A 14835-nucleotide genomic window follows, 5' to 3' on the forward strand; every position below is an offset into this window, starting at 1 on the left:
GACTGATCTAAAAAATAACTATTTCACAAATTGCTATCACATTAATGAATATTAACATATTTCAGGGAAAAGTTCCACACTTTAATAATGACACGGCATTTAATTCAAGGAGCTACTTGTAAAGTGCAAATATTGCTGAGTGAACAGATCAGGATTCTGAGTTCTCTAATTTTAAAAAGGCCTCATTACTTTTTCTTTAGTTCTATTTCATTAACAAATAAAATAAACTCCAAATGAATCATTTATAGGTAATCCTTCCTAAATTTTCTTGAATAGTTAGGTTAGGTCTCTCAACTAATTCCCTTTGCTCAAAATTACTTTCTTTTTTAGGGACAGAAGGGTCATTAAAGATCATCAGATAAAAGCACTGATACATTTACAACATGGATGAACCTTGAAAACGTTATGCTAAGTGAAAGAAGGTAGTCTAGGACCACGTACTAAATGATGCCATTTATATGCAATGTCTAGAATAGGCAAATCTATAAACTCGGGAAGAAGATTAGTAGTTTCCTAGGGCTGGGCAGGATGGATGGGAGGGCTGGGGAGTGACAACAAAGTCGTATGGGCTTTGGTGGGGAGAGTGGGGGGGTGATAAAACTGTTCTAAAATAGATTGTGATAATGGACGGTGCAGCTCTGAATATACCAGTGAATTATATACTTTATATAAGTGAATTGTATGACTTGTGAGTTATATTTCAATAAAGCTACTGAAATTATTAGGAAATGCCTCTGGGACAAATCTATGAGTCTATAAAATAGTTTTCAAGATAAGAGACTTCATTATAGCATCAAATATTTAGAACTAATAGAGTATACTGCACTTTAAGAGGTAAATGGGAGTATACAACATTTAAATCTCATATGCTCTGGTCATTTCCTCAAAAGTTTATCATTACATGGAAAAGGCTGTAAACAAAAGTTATACATGTTATCATGTAGTATATAAAATAAGCTTCTCATTTACAGCTAAGAAAATTCAGTGACATTTAATTACATTATGTCATAATGAGGCTAAATTCTAGCAATCTGAAAGACATCTAGGCTTTAAAAAACTGTATGCCTGAGTATCAGGCATTAACTCTAAATGAAGAAATAGTTAAGTAGCAGAAGAGGTTAATTATATTGGTCTAACTCCTTTTAGTCTTAAAAATAAATAAATAAATGTTCTTTCTTTGCCAGGCTGAATATAATAGCCTGTGAATTGTAAGATCAAGCGACCAACTGTATGTTTTCTAAAATATGAGTATCCTTCATCAAGTTTTATACTTAGGGCAGCTAAAACACCTATGTGGAAAAATCAGCAGTAAGCCCAAAGGACAGGCAGTGCACAGCAAGAAAGAAGGCAATTCCCTCGTGTCTTCTGCAGGTCACTACCAAGGACCATGTTAGCAGATCCACACCAGACCCTTAACAGGCAGTTCTGCTGCTACCAGTAATTAGCTTGGACAGCTCCAGCTCCAAGAGTAGCAGCAAGGCTACACCATAATGAGCTCAGCTGGGATTAGCAGGACAGGGCAGGGAACCAAGAGAGCTCAGGCATTCTGCATTGCGTATGTATCTAGGAGATCAAACAAGGATGGCTGGCTAGGTTATCCCCTCTCCACCTCATTCCAAAAATGAAGCACGGCAGTATCTAAAATACAGGCTAATGAAGAGCGACACCTCCAACAGATGAGAGCCACACTAATTAACACAATCCCTAGATCATATTATACAGTTTCTGTTAGAGCTAGCAACTGTGCAACTTTTTATTGCATAATACATATATATATTTTTAAAAGCTAGTCTTTATTTCTTTACTTTTATTGGCAAAAATCAGATTATTTCAAATTTTATAAAGTGTTTCTTTAATAGCCTTTAAGCCATGAAAAAATTTCTCCCAAGTATTTTATCTAAGTCCATATTGTTAAAAATGAAACTCACTTTTGAATCATTAGCTCCTGGTTTTCCCTTTTGAAATATGCCAGTTCATTCCACACAGCATCAGAATCTTCTTGTCGAAGTTGTTGGGGATCTGCTCTCTTTATTTTCCTGATTTCAGTCCTATTTTTAAAACAAAGTTGCTTTTTCAATTAACATGTCTTAAGTACAATAAAAATTATTTTATACATTCCTTAAAACTTAAAAATATCTATTGATCAAATTTCTAACTCAAGTTCACCATTTATTGAATCAATTTCCTAAAACCTAAGCATGTAGAAATCAAAACCCTCTATCATAATTTTTTGAAGCTGAACTGCTACTGTGGAAAGCAAACTTTTAAGCAGACACATGATATTCTAAGGTCTATTGCTCCCATTCAGTCTAGCAGTAATAAAAATAGACACTGTAGAATTTTAACGGTCCCCCCCACATACAAAAAAATCTATATGCAACCAACTCATCTGGAATTTGCTGCTAACCAAGATGAATGTGGTATAGATGCCTTTATCTTTTAAAAAAATTATTACCAGTGAATATGTCAGAAAGTAGATTTCACTCTTCTAATGATTAGTTAAAAGTTAGGTGAACAGAGGATAAATCTAGGACAAAATGCTTTATCACCGCTTTACTGACAAGTGATACAAAACACTTCCATTCATCAAAGAAAAAAATTAGATGTGACAATTATCTACAAGTGATGCCAAATGTCCTTTATATTTTCATTTTCTGAACATAAAACAAATTCTTCATTTTTATTTTGTAAAAGTGCTATACCGGCCAATTTAGAAACAGTATTTCTCTACAGAACAGACCGATGTGTATCATCAACATTGCCCTAAAGGATCCATCTCAAAAGATGAGAAGGCAGTAGATTTTCTGTACTCATTCAGTCCTTTGCCCTCTGTTGATACTGTTAACAGGGGAGCCACTTACGACTAACCAAGATCTGAACACCTGTTCAGAGCGATTGAACTGAGACCGCCAATTCATTCATATAAGCTGGAGAACAAACTGATGGATAGTAAAGATCTTCAAATTGCCTACTAGGTTGAAGTAGTTTTAAGACAGTTAACTATATATGTGAATTTCATATTTCTCTAGTCTTTCCATTAAAATTTAAATAATTTTGGAGTTATAAACATTTTAACACCAGTATTTATTTAAAAGCAAGTTTTTCAATCACACAGATATTAACCTTTTTGCTTTAAATTATATAATTTTATTAAGTTATTCCATTGATATTAAAAATGTGTACAATAATTCATAATCATTGACTGCTAATGATATCTGCAAATGTGAGGAAAATCTATAGTTATTACCAACACATTCCTCTGTTTTAATTTGTTATATTCTCTATTTAAAAATTCACAATAAAGATTTGACTACCAAATAATTTCTTTAAAACCAAACAAAAGCCATTAAGACACCTATATAATGCTACTCCATTCCATTTAATATTTAGGGAAATGCCTTTATGAGCTATGTAACTCACATGCCACTGCCTTCTTCCCACTGTTTTAATTGCTCTTTTACTGCTCTGTAGTTGGTCTGTAACATCTGTAGCCGTTCCTTGCGTTTTTCATGGGCATCTCTTAGCTCATCATTTTCTTGGCTCTGTAGAACACAAAAAAGCAAGTATATATAAGTTTGAAGAAAGTACTAACATAATGTTTCAAATAAAAGGTTACCCATCTAAATATGAAATTTGAAAGAAAATAGTGTGTAAACATGAATGAATCTGTAATATGTATTTAAGCAGAAAAAAGAATTTTTCTAGTCACAGAATACATTTGCTTGATAAATACAACTCAGTCAATGAATTTTTTAAGCTGCTCACATAATTTCAAAATTTTACCATTAAGATAGTTTCACTCCTTTCCCTGTTGTTAATTAGTATACATTCATAAACCTATCTTACATATTTTTAATTATTTTCTTTTTCAGCATAAGGTTTTATCTATACATAAACCATGATTATTTTATTAAAGTGCAAATATAATTAGTATAAGGACATTAATCAGAGTAAGAACAATTATTTCATAAACCATGATTATTTTATTAAAGTGCAAATATAATTAGTATAAGGACATTAATCAGAGTAAGAACAATTATTTAGCACATGAATTCATAATTAATATTTACTAAGGCACAAGGATTACACATAAGGAAGAAAATGAGACTGGACCCTATGTTAGAAGGAGCATAGTTTAACCTTCTGGGGTTGTACCATGAATGGGAAAGCTAGGCTTACAACTCTAAAGAGGTTATAAAACAAGCCATCCAAACATTACTTTGTTGTGTCAATACCTAGGTTAGACAATTATAGTCAACTAACTTCTTTTTTATTTATTTTTATTTTTCTGGAAACAGGGCTTCCCTCTGTGGCCCAGGCTGGAGTTCAAAGCTCACTGCAGTCTCAAACTCCTGGGCTCAGGCAATCTTTCCATGTCAGCCTCCCAAGTAGCTAGGACTACAGGTGTGCAGTATCACACCCAGCTAATTTTTTATTTTATTTTTGTAGAGACAGGGTCTCACTCTGTTGCTGAGGCTGGTCTCGAACTCCTGGTATCAAATGATCCTCCTGCCTCAGCCTTCCAAAATGCTGGAATTACAGGCATAAGCCACTGTGTGTGGCACAGTCAACTACTTCTAATATATAGCACATGAGATCAATTTTCATTTTTAGATATACATAAAATGCATTTATAAAGACCAAATTCTTAGTCCTCAGAAGATATATGCACATGACTATAAACTGTGTTTCTCAAAGTAAAATAAATAAGTTCTCCAGTTTCTTCCCTCATGAGAATTTCAAATATTTTAATAACTCTATTCATATTTCTGTATGAATGAACTTGTATACTTATTTGGTGGAGGCAACAGATACTCTAATATTATAGTGAGGTGAGATGAGTAGGCATATGGTAATCAGAAAGATCTGAATTCCATTCTTGGAGCTTGCTCCTGTTAGTGGCATTATCTTAAGAACACCATTGAAATTAATTCAAGTTTTTTCCTGCAAAATATGGAAAAGAAAAAAGAGGTTTAAATTTTGATGAAATAAGTTAACCTAGGTGGTGGGGCCCCAGCCCTATTAAGGACACAAAGCAAAAGTTAGCTTCTTTCAGTCTCCTTTTCCCACATGATAACAGTGATGCCCTTTTCTTTTAGAAACCAAGTAACTGTTTTCTTGACCTCTCATCTAAACAGTGAGATAATACTTTATAGAGTCTGCATTATTTTACTGCAATTCTAGCTGTCTCAGCAGTATGGGTAGTCTGTCATTCTACTTTCACTATATTTCCACTAGGATAGCTCTCTTAAGTAGTTATTAAGAAGTATTTGAGTCTTGTTTGTAACAAGAAGTGTTCTATATGCTGTACAGAAATGAAAGTGCTTGATGAAAAAGCAGAAGAATGGATTCAGTTGACAAAGGCATTCAAAATAAATGTTTCCTAAGTAGTTTTAGAAGATATACAGATCACACATAATGCAAACTTGCTAAAGTAGGATAGTTTAATATATGAAGTAAAAGTAAAAAACTCAGGTTATTAGTTCAATTTTGTTCATTTCAATTTAAGAACCGTATATGAAGAGTCTATTATACGTAGGATGTTGTGTTGATAAGAGTTCAAATCTAGCTGCTCAAAGTTAACTAAATTTTACTTTGATCTAGTTACTTAAATTCAGTTATCTCAGGTTATCCATCTTCAAAATAGAAGCTATTTATATCTCTTCTTCTAAGACATAGAGAAAAATTTAGTCTTGAACTTGAGTTTTTCATAATAATTTGGTAAACAATCCAAATACTACTTAATGTCTTTGAACAAAAAGCTTTCTAAAGTTAGGTATGTGAAATAAATAATTTAAGTTAGCAAAATAGAAGATAAAAAATTAATAATGTTGGTACCTTCTCATATATGAACATGAGTTAATTATGTTTATTGAGATTCCTTAAAAACTAGAAAACAATATTAGTGATTTCAGCAAGATATATTAGAAATTTATTAATAATTTAATTACAAGAAATTAATAGGCTGGGCACAGTGGTTCATGCCTCTAATCTCAGCACTTTGGGAGGCTGAGCCAGGCAGATCACTTGAGGTCAGGAGTTTGAGACCGGACTGGCCAATATAGTGAAACCCCATCTCTAAAAAAAAAAAAAAACAAAAATTAGCCAGGAGTGATAGCAGGTGCCTGTAATCTCAGCTACTCAGGAGGCTGAGGCAGGAGAATCGCTTGAACCCAGGAGGCAGAGGTTGCAGCGAGCAAAGATGGCGCCACTGCACTGCACTCCAGCTTGGGCGACAGAGAGAGACTCTGTCAAAAAAAAAAAGAAAGAAAAAGAAAGAAAAGGAAGGAAAGAAGGAAGGAAGGAAGGAAGGAAAGAAGGAAGGAAGGAAATTAACAGACCATATTGGAAGAGATTCATGTCAAAACATAATTTCAAAAGAAACTTAAACTGTGTATCTTATGTTAAAGACTTCTATGATAGCTTTCTATAATTATTCTTCATTGAATCAAAGTTCGTCCCTCAAACTCTTATTTTACAATGACTTTCTTAACAATTATTATATATAAACTCAGTGTTTGGGGAATGACTAAAGTTTTTTGTTAAGAGTCATCAGAAACTGAGTAAATAGAACCTCAAAGATTGACCAAGATGTGAAAATAAATAGAATAGGACGTACAAATTTTCTCAATTACTTTCACAATGATCCTCTGTTAAATTCATGGAACAAATTGAGATTCTTATATGTACTGACACTATTTTAAGGATTTTTCAGTACTGCCTCAACTACCATTAGTCATTGAATTCATGTGTTTTCCCTAACTGTCCATAGAAACTAACTATATTACACCATTAAACCAAAGACTAAGAATCAATAAAAATCTCCTGAGCGCCATATATCATTCATGATGTGCCAGACTCTGTACTAGGCACTTTAATTAATAAAAGCAGTGAATGCTGCCCCTTCTGATTCCCAAAGCTTTAGTGTAAAATGTTTAATATTACCAAATAATTTTGATTTTCCTATAGTAATTTCAATAAGTGGCTCTTTCCACTAAGTATTAATTACAGAAAAAATAGTTTTATCCTACGCAATACCATTCAGGACACAGGCATGGGCAAAGACTTCATGACTAAAACACCAAAAGCAATGGCAACAAAAGCCAAAACTGACAAATGGGATCTAATAAAACTAAAGAGCTTTTGCACAGCAAAAGAAACTATCATCAGAGTAAACAGGCAACCTACAGTATGGGAAAAAATTTTTGCAATCTATCCATCTGACAAAGGGCTAATATCCAGAATCTACAAGGAACTTAAACAAATTTACAAGAAAAAAACAAACAACCCCATCAAAAAGTGGGCGAAGGATATGAACAGACACTTTTCAAAAGAAGATGTTTATGTAGCCAACAAACATATGAAAAAAAGCTCATCATCACTAGTCATTATGGAAATCAAAACCACAATGAGATACCATCTCATGCCAGTTAGAAATTCCATTCGACCCAGCCATCCCATTACTGGGTATATACCCAAAGGACTATAAATCATGCTGCTATAAAGACACATGCACACGTATGTTTATTGCCGCATTATTCACAATAGCAAAGACTTGGAACCAACCCAAATGTCCAACAATGATAGACTGGATTAAGAAAATGTGGCACATATACACCATGGAATACTATGCAGCCATAAAAAATGATGAGTTCATGTCCTTTGTAGGGACATGGATGAAATTGGAAATCATCATTCTCAGTAAACTATCCCAAGAACAAAAAACCAAACACCGCATATTCTCACTCATAGGTGGGAATTGAACAATGAGAACACATGGACACAGGAAGGGGAACATCACACTTCGGGGACTGTTGTGGGGTGGGGGGAGGGGGGAGGGATAGCATTGGGAGATATACCTAATGCTAGATGATGAGTTGGTGGGTGCAGCGCACCAGCATGGCACATGTATACATATGTAACTTACCTGCACATTGCGCACATGTACCATAAAACCTAAAGTATAATAATAATAATAATAAAAGAAAAGAAAAAAAAACTAATTTTATGAAAAATACAATAGAACAGAAAATAAAAGGACATAATTTATATAGTAAATATAAGTACTGTTTTGAGAGACACCTCTATCAGTTATAAGTGTCTGAGTGTATACATTGTGATGAAACATGTATTTCTAGTCATGTTCATAAAAGTTCATAAGATCCTCTATAAAGTAGAATATTGAAAAAAAAAAAAAAAAAGAATGGTGATCATTAAAAAGTCAGGAAACAACAGATACTAGAGAGGATGTGGAGAAACAGAAACATTTTTACACTGTTGGTGGGAGTGTAAATTAGTTCAACCATTGTGGAAGACAGTGTGGCGATTCCTCAAGGATCTAGAACCAGAAATACCATTTGATCCAGCATTTACAGAAATACCTAATGTAGGTGACAGGTTGATGGGTGCAGCAAACCACCATGGCACATGTATACCTATGTAACAAACCTGCACGTTCTGCACATGTATCCCAGAACTTAAAGTATAATTTTTTTAAAAAAAGGTTTTATAGATGAGCCTTCTGCTTTAATTTTACTTGCTTAATTTATTATATCTAACAGTAGAGTGTTTACATAAGTCTTATAAAATTATCAAAATCTAAACTATTAAAAATAAAATTCAACTGGATATTATTTGCAAATCATTTGACAGACATAATTCATAAGAAAAAATCTTTAAAAATGCAGTTTCATCCAAAGATTCATGTTTGGGGACGCTGCTGTCAAGTGTAAATCATGCATTAAATTAGTCCTAGAGACTATTGTTCCTTTATCTTACTTCAGCAATAGACAGTAAAGTTTTATAAAAATGTAAATATAAGATAGATACAGTTCAAAGAAAAATATTTCTTCATTTTAATGGCTCCAGAATACATGCCAGCTGAAGTCATCCATCAAAAGTTGGATATCTTAAAATAAATATTTTTCAAAATATCCAAATACTTTCTTTATAACCTTCTAACAAACACAGGTTAACTATAGTTTGGATTATGATCCAAACTTTGACAAATAGTAAGCAAAGGCAAAATAATAGTACTTTATTTGGGAACTATTACCACCAAAGATCTTACAACAAGTCAAGTGTATGGCCTGAAAAATGTATTTTATATCACTAATTAATATATTTTCCTACAGGATACACACAAAAATATTCTACAGGCAGGTGCTGAATGAGATCAGTTCATTAGATCATTCAATAAAACATTTACTAAGTACTTCCTTTGGATTTTGTAATTAAACTAGCTAAACTAGAAGCTCTAACTTCTTTTTTTTTTTTTTGAGACAGAGACTCGCTGGAATGTAGTGGCGGGATCTCAGCTTACTGCAACCTCTGCCTCCTGGGTTCAAGTAATTCTCATCCCTCAGCCTACTGAGTAGCTGGGATTACAGGTGTGCACCACCACACCCAGCTCATTTTTTTGTGTATTTTTAGTAGAGACAGGGTTTTGCCATGTTGTCCAGGCTGGTCTTGAACTCCTGGCCTCAAGTTATGCACCCACCTCAGCCTCCCAAAGTGCTACAATTACAGGCCTGAGCCATCGTGCCTGGCAAGGCTCTTTCTGTGTACGAACAAGTATGAATTAATGAAACATTAGGAAATAGAAAACAGGAAAAATTGTATCAACTGACCTTTTCCTCAAAGATCTTTGCAATTCTAATTCTGAATTGATTAAAAACATAAATAATTTTTGAAACAGAGTCGCACTCTGTCACCAGGCTGGAGTGCAGTGGCACGATCTCAACTCACTGCAACCTCTGCCTTCTAGGTTCAAGCAACTCTCCTGCCTCAGTCCCCTGAGTAGCTGGGATTACAGGCACGCACCACCACACCCAGCTAATTTTTGTATTTTTAGTAGAGACGGGGTTTCACCATGTTAACCATGATGGTCTCAATCTCTTGAACTCGTGATCCACCCGGCTTGGCCTCCCAAAGTGCTGGGATTACAGGTGTGAGCCACCACGTCCGGCCAATAATTTTTTATCTAATCTTCAGGTTTGAACAAAGGTTCCTTGATGAGAATAAGGTGAACTAAAAGCATGAACCCCAATATGGATGGACGTCATTTAATCTGTTGAAAGCCTCAATAGAATAAAAGCTGAGTAAGAAAGGTTCCTTTCTCTCTGCCTGCCTTCAAGCTGAGACATCAGTCTTCTCTTGCCTTCTGACTTGAACTTGAACTTACACCATCAGCTTTCCTGGTTCTATAGTCTTTCGGCTCAAACTGGAACTATACCATCAGCTCTCCTGGCACTCTAGCTTGCCAACTGAAAATCTTTTTTTTTTTTAATTTATTTATTTTAGATTCAGGGAGCACATATGCAGGTTTGTTACAAGGGTATATTGCAGGATGCTGAGGTTTGGGCTTCTATTGATCCCATCACCCAGATAGTGAACACAGTACCCAATAAGAAGGTTTATAGCCCTTGCTCCCCTCCTTTTGCAGTTCTTTAGTGTCTACTGTTCCCATCTTTATGTCCATGTGTACTCAGGTTTAGCCCCCACTTATAAATGAGAACATGTGATATTTAGTTTTCTGTTTCTACATTAGTTCACATAGGACAATGACCTCCAGCTGCACTCATGTTGCTGCAAAGGACAGGATTTCATTCTTTCTTATGGCTGTGTAGCATTCCCTGACTGACTGCAGATCTTATACTTCTGAGCCTCCATAATCATGTAAGCCAATTCCTTATAGGAAATCTCATATAAATCTAATTTACTATCAGGAATTATACAAATATAGTAAATAATTGTTCCGTGTGTGTGTGTGTGTGTGTGTGTGTGTGTGTGTGTGTGTGTGTATTCTATTGGCTCTGTTTCTCTGGAGAACCCAGGAAACAAATTTCAAGAATTATGCAAAAGGGCCAGTAGCAGTGGCTCACGCCTGTAATCCCAGCACTTTTGGAGGCTGAGGCAGGAGGATCATTTGAGGTCGGGAGTTTGAGATCAGCCTGGCCAACATGGTAAAACTCCGTCTCTGCTAAAAACACAAAAATTAGCCGGGAATGGTGGCACACGCCTGTAATTCGAGCTACTCGGGGGGCTGAGGCAGAAGAATCACTTGAACCTGGGAGGCAGAGGGTGCAGTGAGCCGAGATCATGTCACTGCACTCTAGCCTAGGCAACAGAGTAAGACTCTGTCTCAAGGGAAAAAAAAAAATTATGCAAAAGGAGGAAGATGATAGACTTGCTTCTCAAAAATGCCCATAATATCCTGTGCTTAACCACACATTTACAATTAACACAAGAGTCTAACTACTTACTTATCTTCTTAACTACAGAAAGGGTCTTGAAGGATAGCAACTCATCTAACAATCTCCTGTTAGACAAGTACTAGTATGATGCTTAGCTAATTGCAATGCTCAGTAACTGCTACTGAGGAAACAAATAAATAAGAGAATAACTTAGGTGTTTATCTAAGTTCTTTATAAATTTCAAGTAGGCTAAATGCTAGCTGAGGTCATTTGGACATTTTATTTTTGGTAGAAACACATTATAATTTTCATGTTTTAGAACAGTTTAACTCTGAATGAATAAACATAAATTAAAACTTAATGTTTAAACTTAAGGCAAACTAAAATTATTAATTATAGCTTATTGTTAACTATACCCATAAACCCTATTTTGTTTTAGAACACACATAATCTAAACCAAACATTTTTCTCCTAAAGAGTAATCTATATTATATGACAAAGAATCTGAGCTTCATGTGTACTGCATTCTAATAATGTGTAAAGCACTAGATTTACAGAATATCATAAAACTATTTGAGAATTATATGATTAAACTTCAAATAGGGCACAGCTTCCGGTAATTGTGAATGAAGAATGAAAGAGAAAAAAAACCCTCAATGTAGTCACACAAAATGGGTTCAATATGTATGAACAACTTGCATATTGGAAAAGAGATTTCACAAAGTATGAATTAGGAAGTATTAATATAAGCTCTCAAAGACAGGTCGATAACATATATGTTTCTTAAACATGAGTAGAGTGCTCATTCAAATGTCACATGTTCTGAGACAAATTCAGCTGAAATGAAAAAATATATATATTTCATTTTGACTAAATGTAATTTTTCTCTAAAGGATAATTGTAAGTGATCTGAGCTAGGTTAATATGCTTTTAAACTCACTTTTATTTTCATATGTTTATCATATATAAAGAAAAAGAAATTCTCTTTTCACTTGCTACAATTCTATTTTTTGCCTTTGAGAAAGTGTTAAGAAATTTATTCCCAATTTTAAGACAAAATATTACCAAATAACTTGAAAGTAGTAAATAAACATTTACTTTTCAAGTAGCAAATATTTTATATTATTTTATAATCCTCAGAAATCTTAATAACAAGATGAACTGATTATACACTTTTATACAGGCAATTAAATTCAGGAAAGAAAAAGGACAACTAGTAATCTGTGAACTGTATGTTTACTTTGGTGTATTTTTATCTTTGCAAGGTTACTACTAAAGAAATGATTTAATGTTCACCTTTAGTTGTAGTGCCTTCTCTAAGTTTTCAATCTTTCTTTCAGCTTTTCTCAGCTTCTGTAGCTCTTCTGAGCCTGTGAAAGAGCTCTTTGGGGACAAAGACCTTGAACGTTTCACAGGTGGTTCCTCGAGAATAAAACAAGGACATGGTTGAACTAGTTGGAACACTGGATTACGAAAGACATGCAAAATTAAAGAACAAGTAATTTTGAATACTAATAATGAATTATAAAAAAAATCCTGCATGGAATACCAGAGAAATAACAAGCGGAATTACCACAGTGCTACCGCTAAAGGTTTCTCTGTGACTCGTTAATGAGAATATTCATTTACATTTACATTGTTTCTTTCAGAATAATGATGTCCCATTAGGGAAGACTAAAGGGTTATAGACTCAGAAATGCAAGAAACCTCATTACAAAGGAGGGGATAGAGGCTGGTCTAATTGCTCTATAAGGGTCCAAGGTTACACTTGATAGGACAACCAGAAACAAGAGGGAAAGGATTTTTTTCCCTTTGAAATAGTTTAACACACTGTGAAGTTGAAGGAACAATATGCTTGAGGAATATAAATACAACAGACAGTAGATCTTATACCATAATGACCATATGGTCATTAACTATAATGTGGCTAACTAGAGACAAGAATATGTTTATATTATGTACAGCTTCATATACCAATCTGGAGAAAGAATATGTGAAAGCAACTATTAAGCTGGGCAACACAGTGCTCATCCTTACTGCATGGCCTTACAAAAAGAAAGAAAATTTTGATCAAAATACCCCTCTCTTTTTCTTGACTTTTATTAAAAGCAGACAAAAGTCAAAGTCGTACATTTTTAAATTTCAGCAATCGTGCAAGCAACCAAATCAGGCCCGGTAATGCTGTATTTCAATTTTATGAATGTTTTCTTTCATTTAAATAAAGTTCAGTGCTTGTGAAACTACTTCAAAATGGCAAGAAATGTATAATGCAGTTATGTTTTAATAAATATATCTCATTTTCTGAAAATGCTAATAATTTTAGAGAGCATGAATAACAGTACCACAGAAACATGGTTCAAATTTTAAATACTTCCTTTATTAAGATAGTTTGTCCTACCCATAAGAAAAAATGGAAAGAAACAAAAACAATTATCTTAACAACATGGCTTCCTATTATAAAAACTATTATTCCTTTATTGCTGAAGTAACAAGCATGTGAAAAATACGCTAAAACTCTTACTTTGAGGAAAATGTTATTTCAGTTTATCTAGAAATAACATATGTACTACATGATATTTTAGAATTTTTATATTAGTCAACATTCTGTAGAATCTTTTACAGCATAACACAACTATGTAATGAATACTAAAAAAATTGAGACATTAATAAATGAGAAACATGCTATGTAAAATTTGCTTATTTTTCTCTTAATGCTATCCCTTTAAATCTATAAAAATATATAACAAGTGCAGAAGTTAGTGTTAAAATTCACTTACTATTTTATTTTCCACACAGACAGTATTTTAAACATCATATCTGATTGAAAGACATATTAGATATATTTTTCTTTTAATTCAAATTAGAAAAGTGAGTAAATACCATTTAAAAATAAATTTTTAATCAGATACATTAATATATTAGAGAGATGAGGAATACTTACCAAAGTTTTACTATAAGAATGTTAATTTACTGACAAAATGGGTATAGAACTAATAATATATTTAATTAACTAATTTGAGAATATAATTCAGTCTTTAAAAAGAGAAAACTCCTTACTCCTAAAACTTATTTAACAAGAGTTTGGTACATAATATTTTTCAAAAGCTTCCCGAAATACAAGCAGAGAAGTAAATGCTGCCATTTGTTTTTTAACTTCATCTCTTGTCTTTCCAGCCTCATCCTGGCAAATTCACAAAATGACAAAATGTCCCTACCTTATGTTTTCCTTCAGCACTTGTCATGATGCTCTTTCGGGAGAAACCCTTGTTGGCAGATATGTTTTCTGACATTTTTTCAGTTGCTATCTTTAGTTTCTCCTGTAAATACTCAATTTCAGACTTCTGTGAAACCATTAACGTTTCTAAGCTTGATAAGGATGGGCGATGAGGTACCTATTTTAAAAAGTATACTTGTAAATAGATATGTATGTTTGTATCTTACATTATTTATAAATATAGTAAATAGTTATACGTAACACTATATTATAGAAATTGTAAATATTCAGAGAAGGAAATTTTCATTTTAATAATAAACTAGCAGGAGCTGGACCTTTTCATTCCATAGAATAGGATTTTCCAATAAAATAACCAAGAGTCTATATACAAGTATTTTCATAAATAATGCTGTCATATAGATTTCA

The 14835-nt window shown here is 33.6% G+C and overlaps 1 protein-coding gene across 5 annotated transcripts in view; it reads right to left on the reverse strand.

The window, feature by feature from the left end:
• The window catches only part of CNTLN (centlein), a 353870-nt gene that overhangs the window by 159411 nt on the left and 179624 nt on the right, over positions 1-14835 (reverse strand). For all 5 annotated transcript variants that reach the window (XM_054501408.2, XM_054501409.2, XM_063650530.1 and 2 more), the window contains exons 9-12: positions 14411-14587; positions 12492-12617; positions 3421-3542; positions 1929-2048 (exon numbers count right to left, since the gene is read on the reverse strand). In XM_054501408.2, the coding sequence (XP_054357383.1) occupies positions 1929-2048; positions 3421-3542; positions 12492-12617; positions 14411-14587 (545 nt within the window). The remainder of the gene's footprint in view (positions 1-1928; positions 2049-3420; positions 3543-12491; positions 12618-14410; positions 14588-14835) is intronic.

Source organism: Pongo pygmaeus, chromosome 13 (genome assembly GCF_028885625.2).
Source record: "Pongo pygmaeus isolate AG05252 chromosome 13, NHGRI_mPonPyg2-v2.0_pri, whole genome shotgun sequence".
NCBI lineage: Eukaryota > Metazoa > Chordata > Mammalia > Primates > Hominidae > Pongo > Pongo pygmaeus.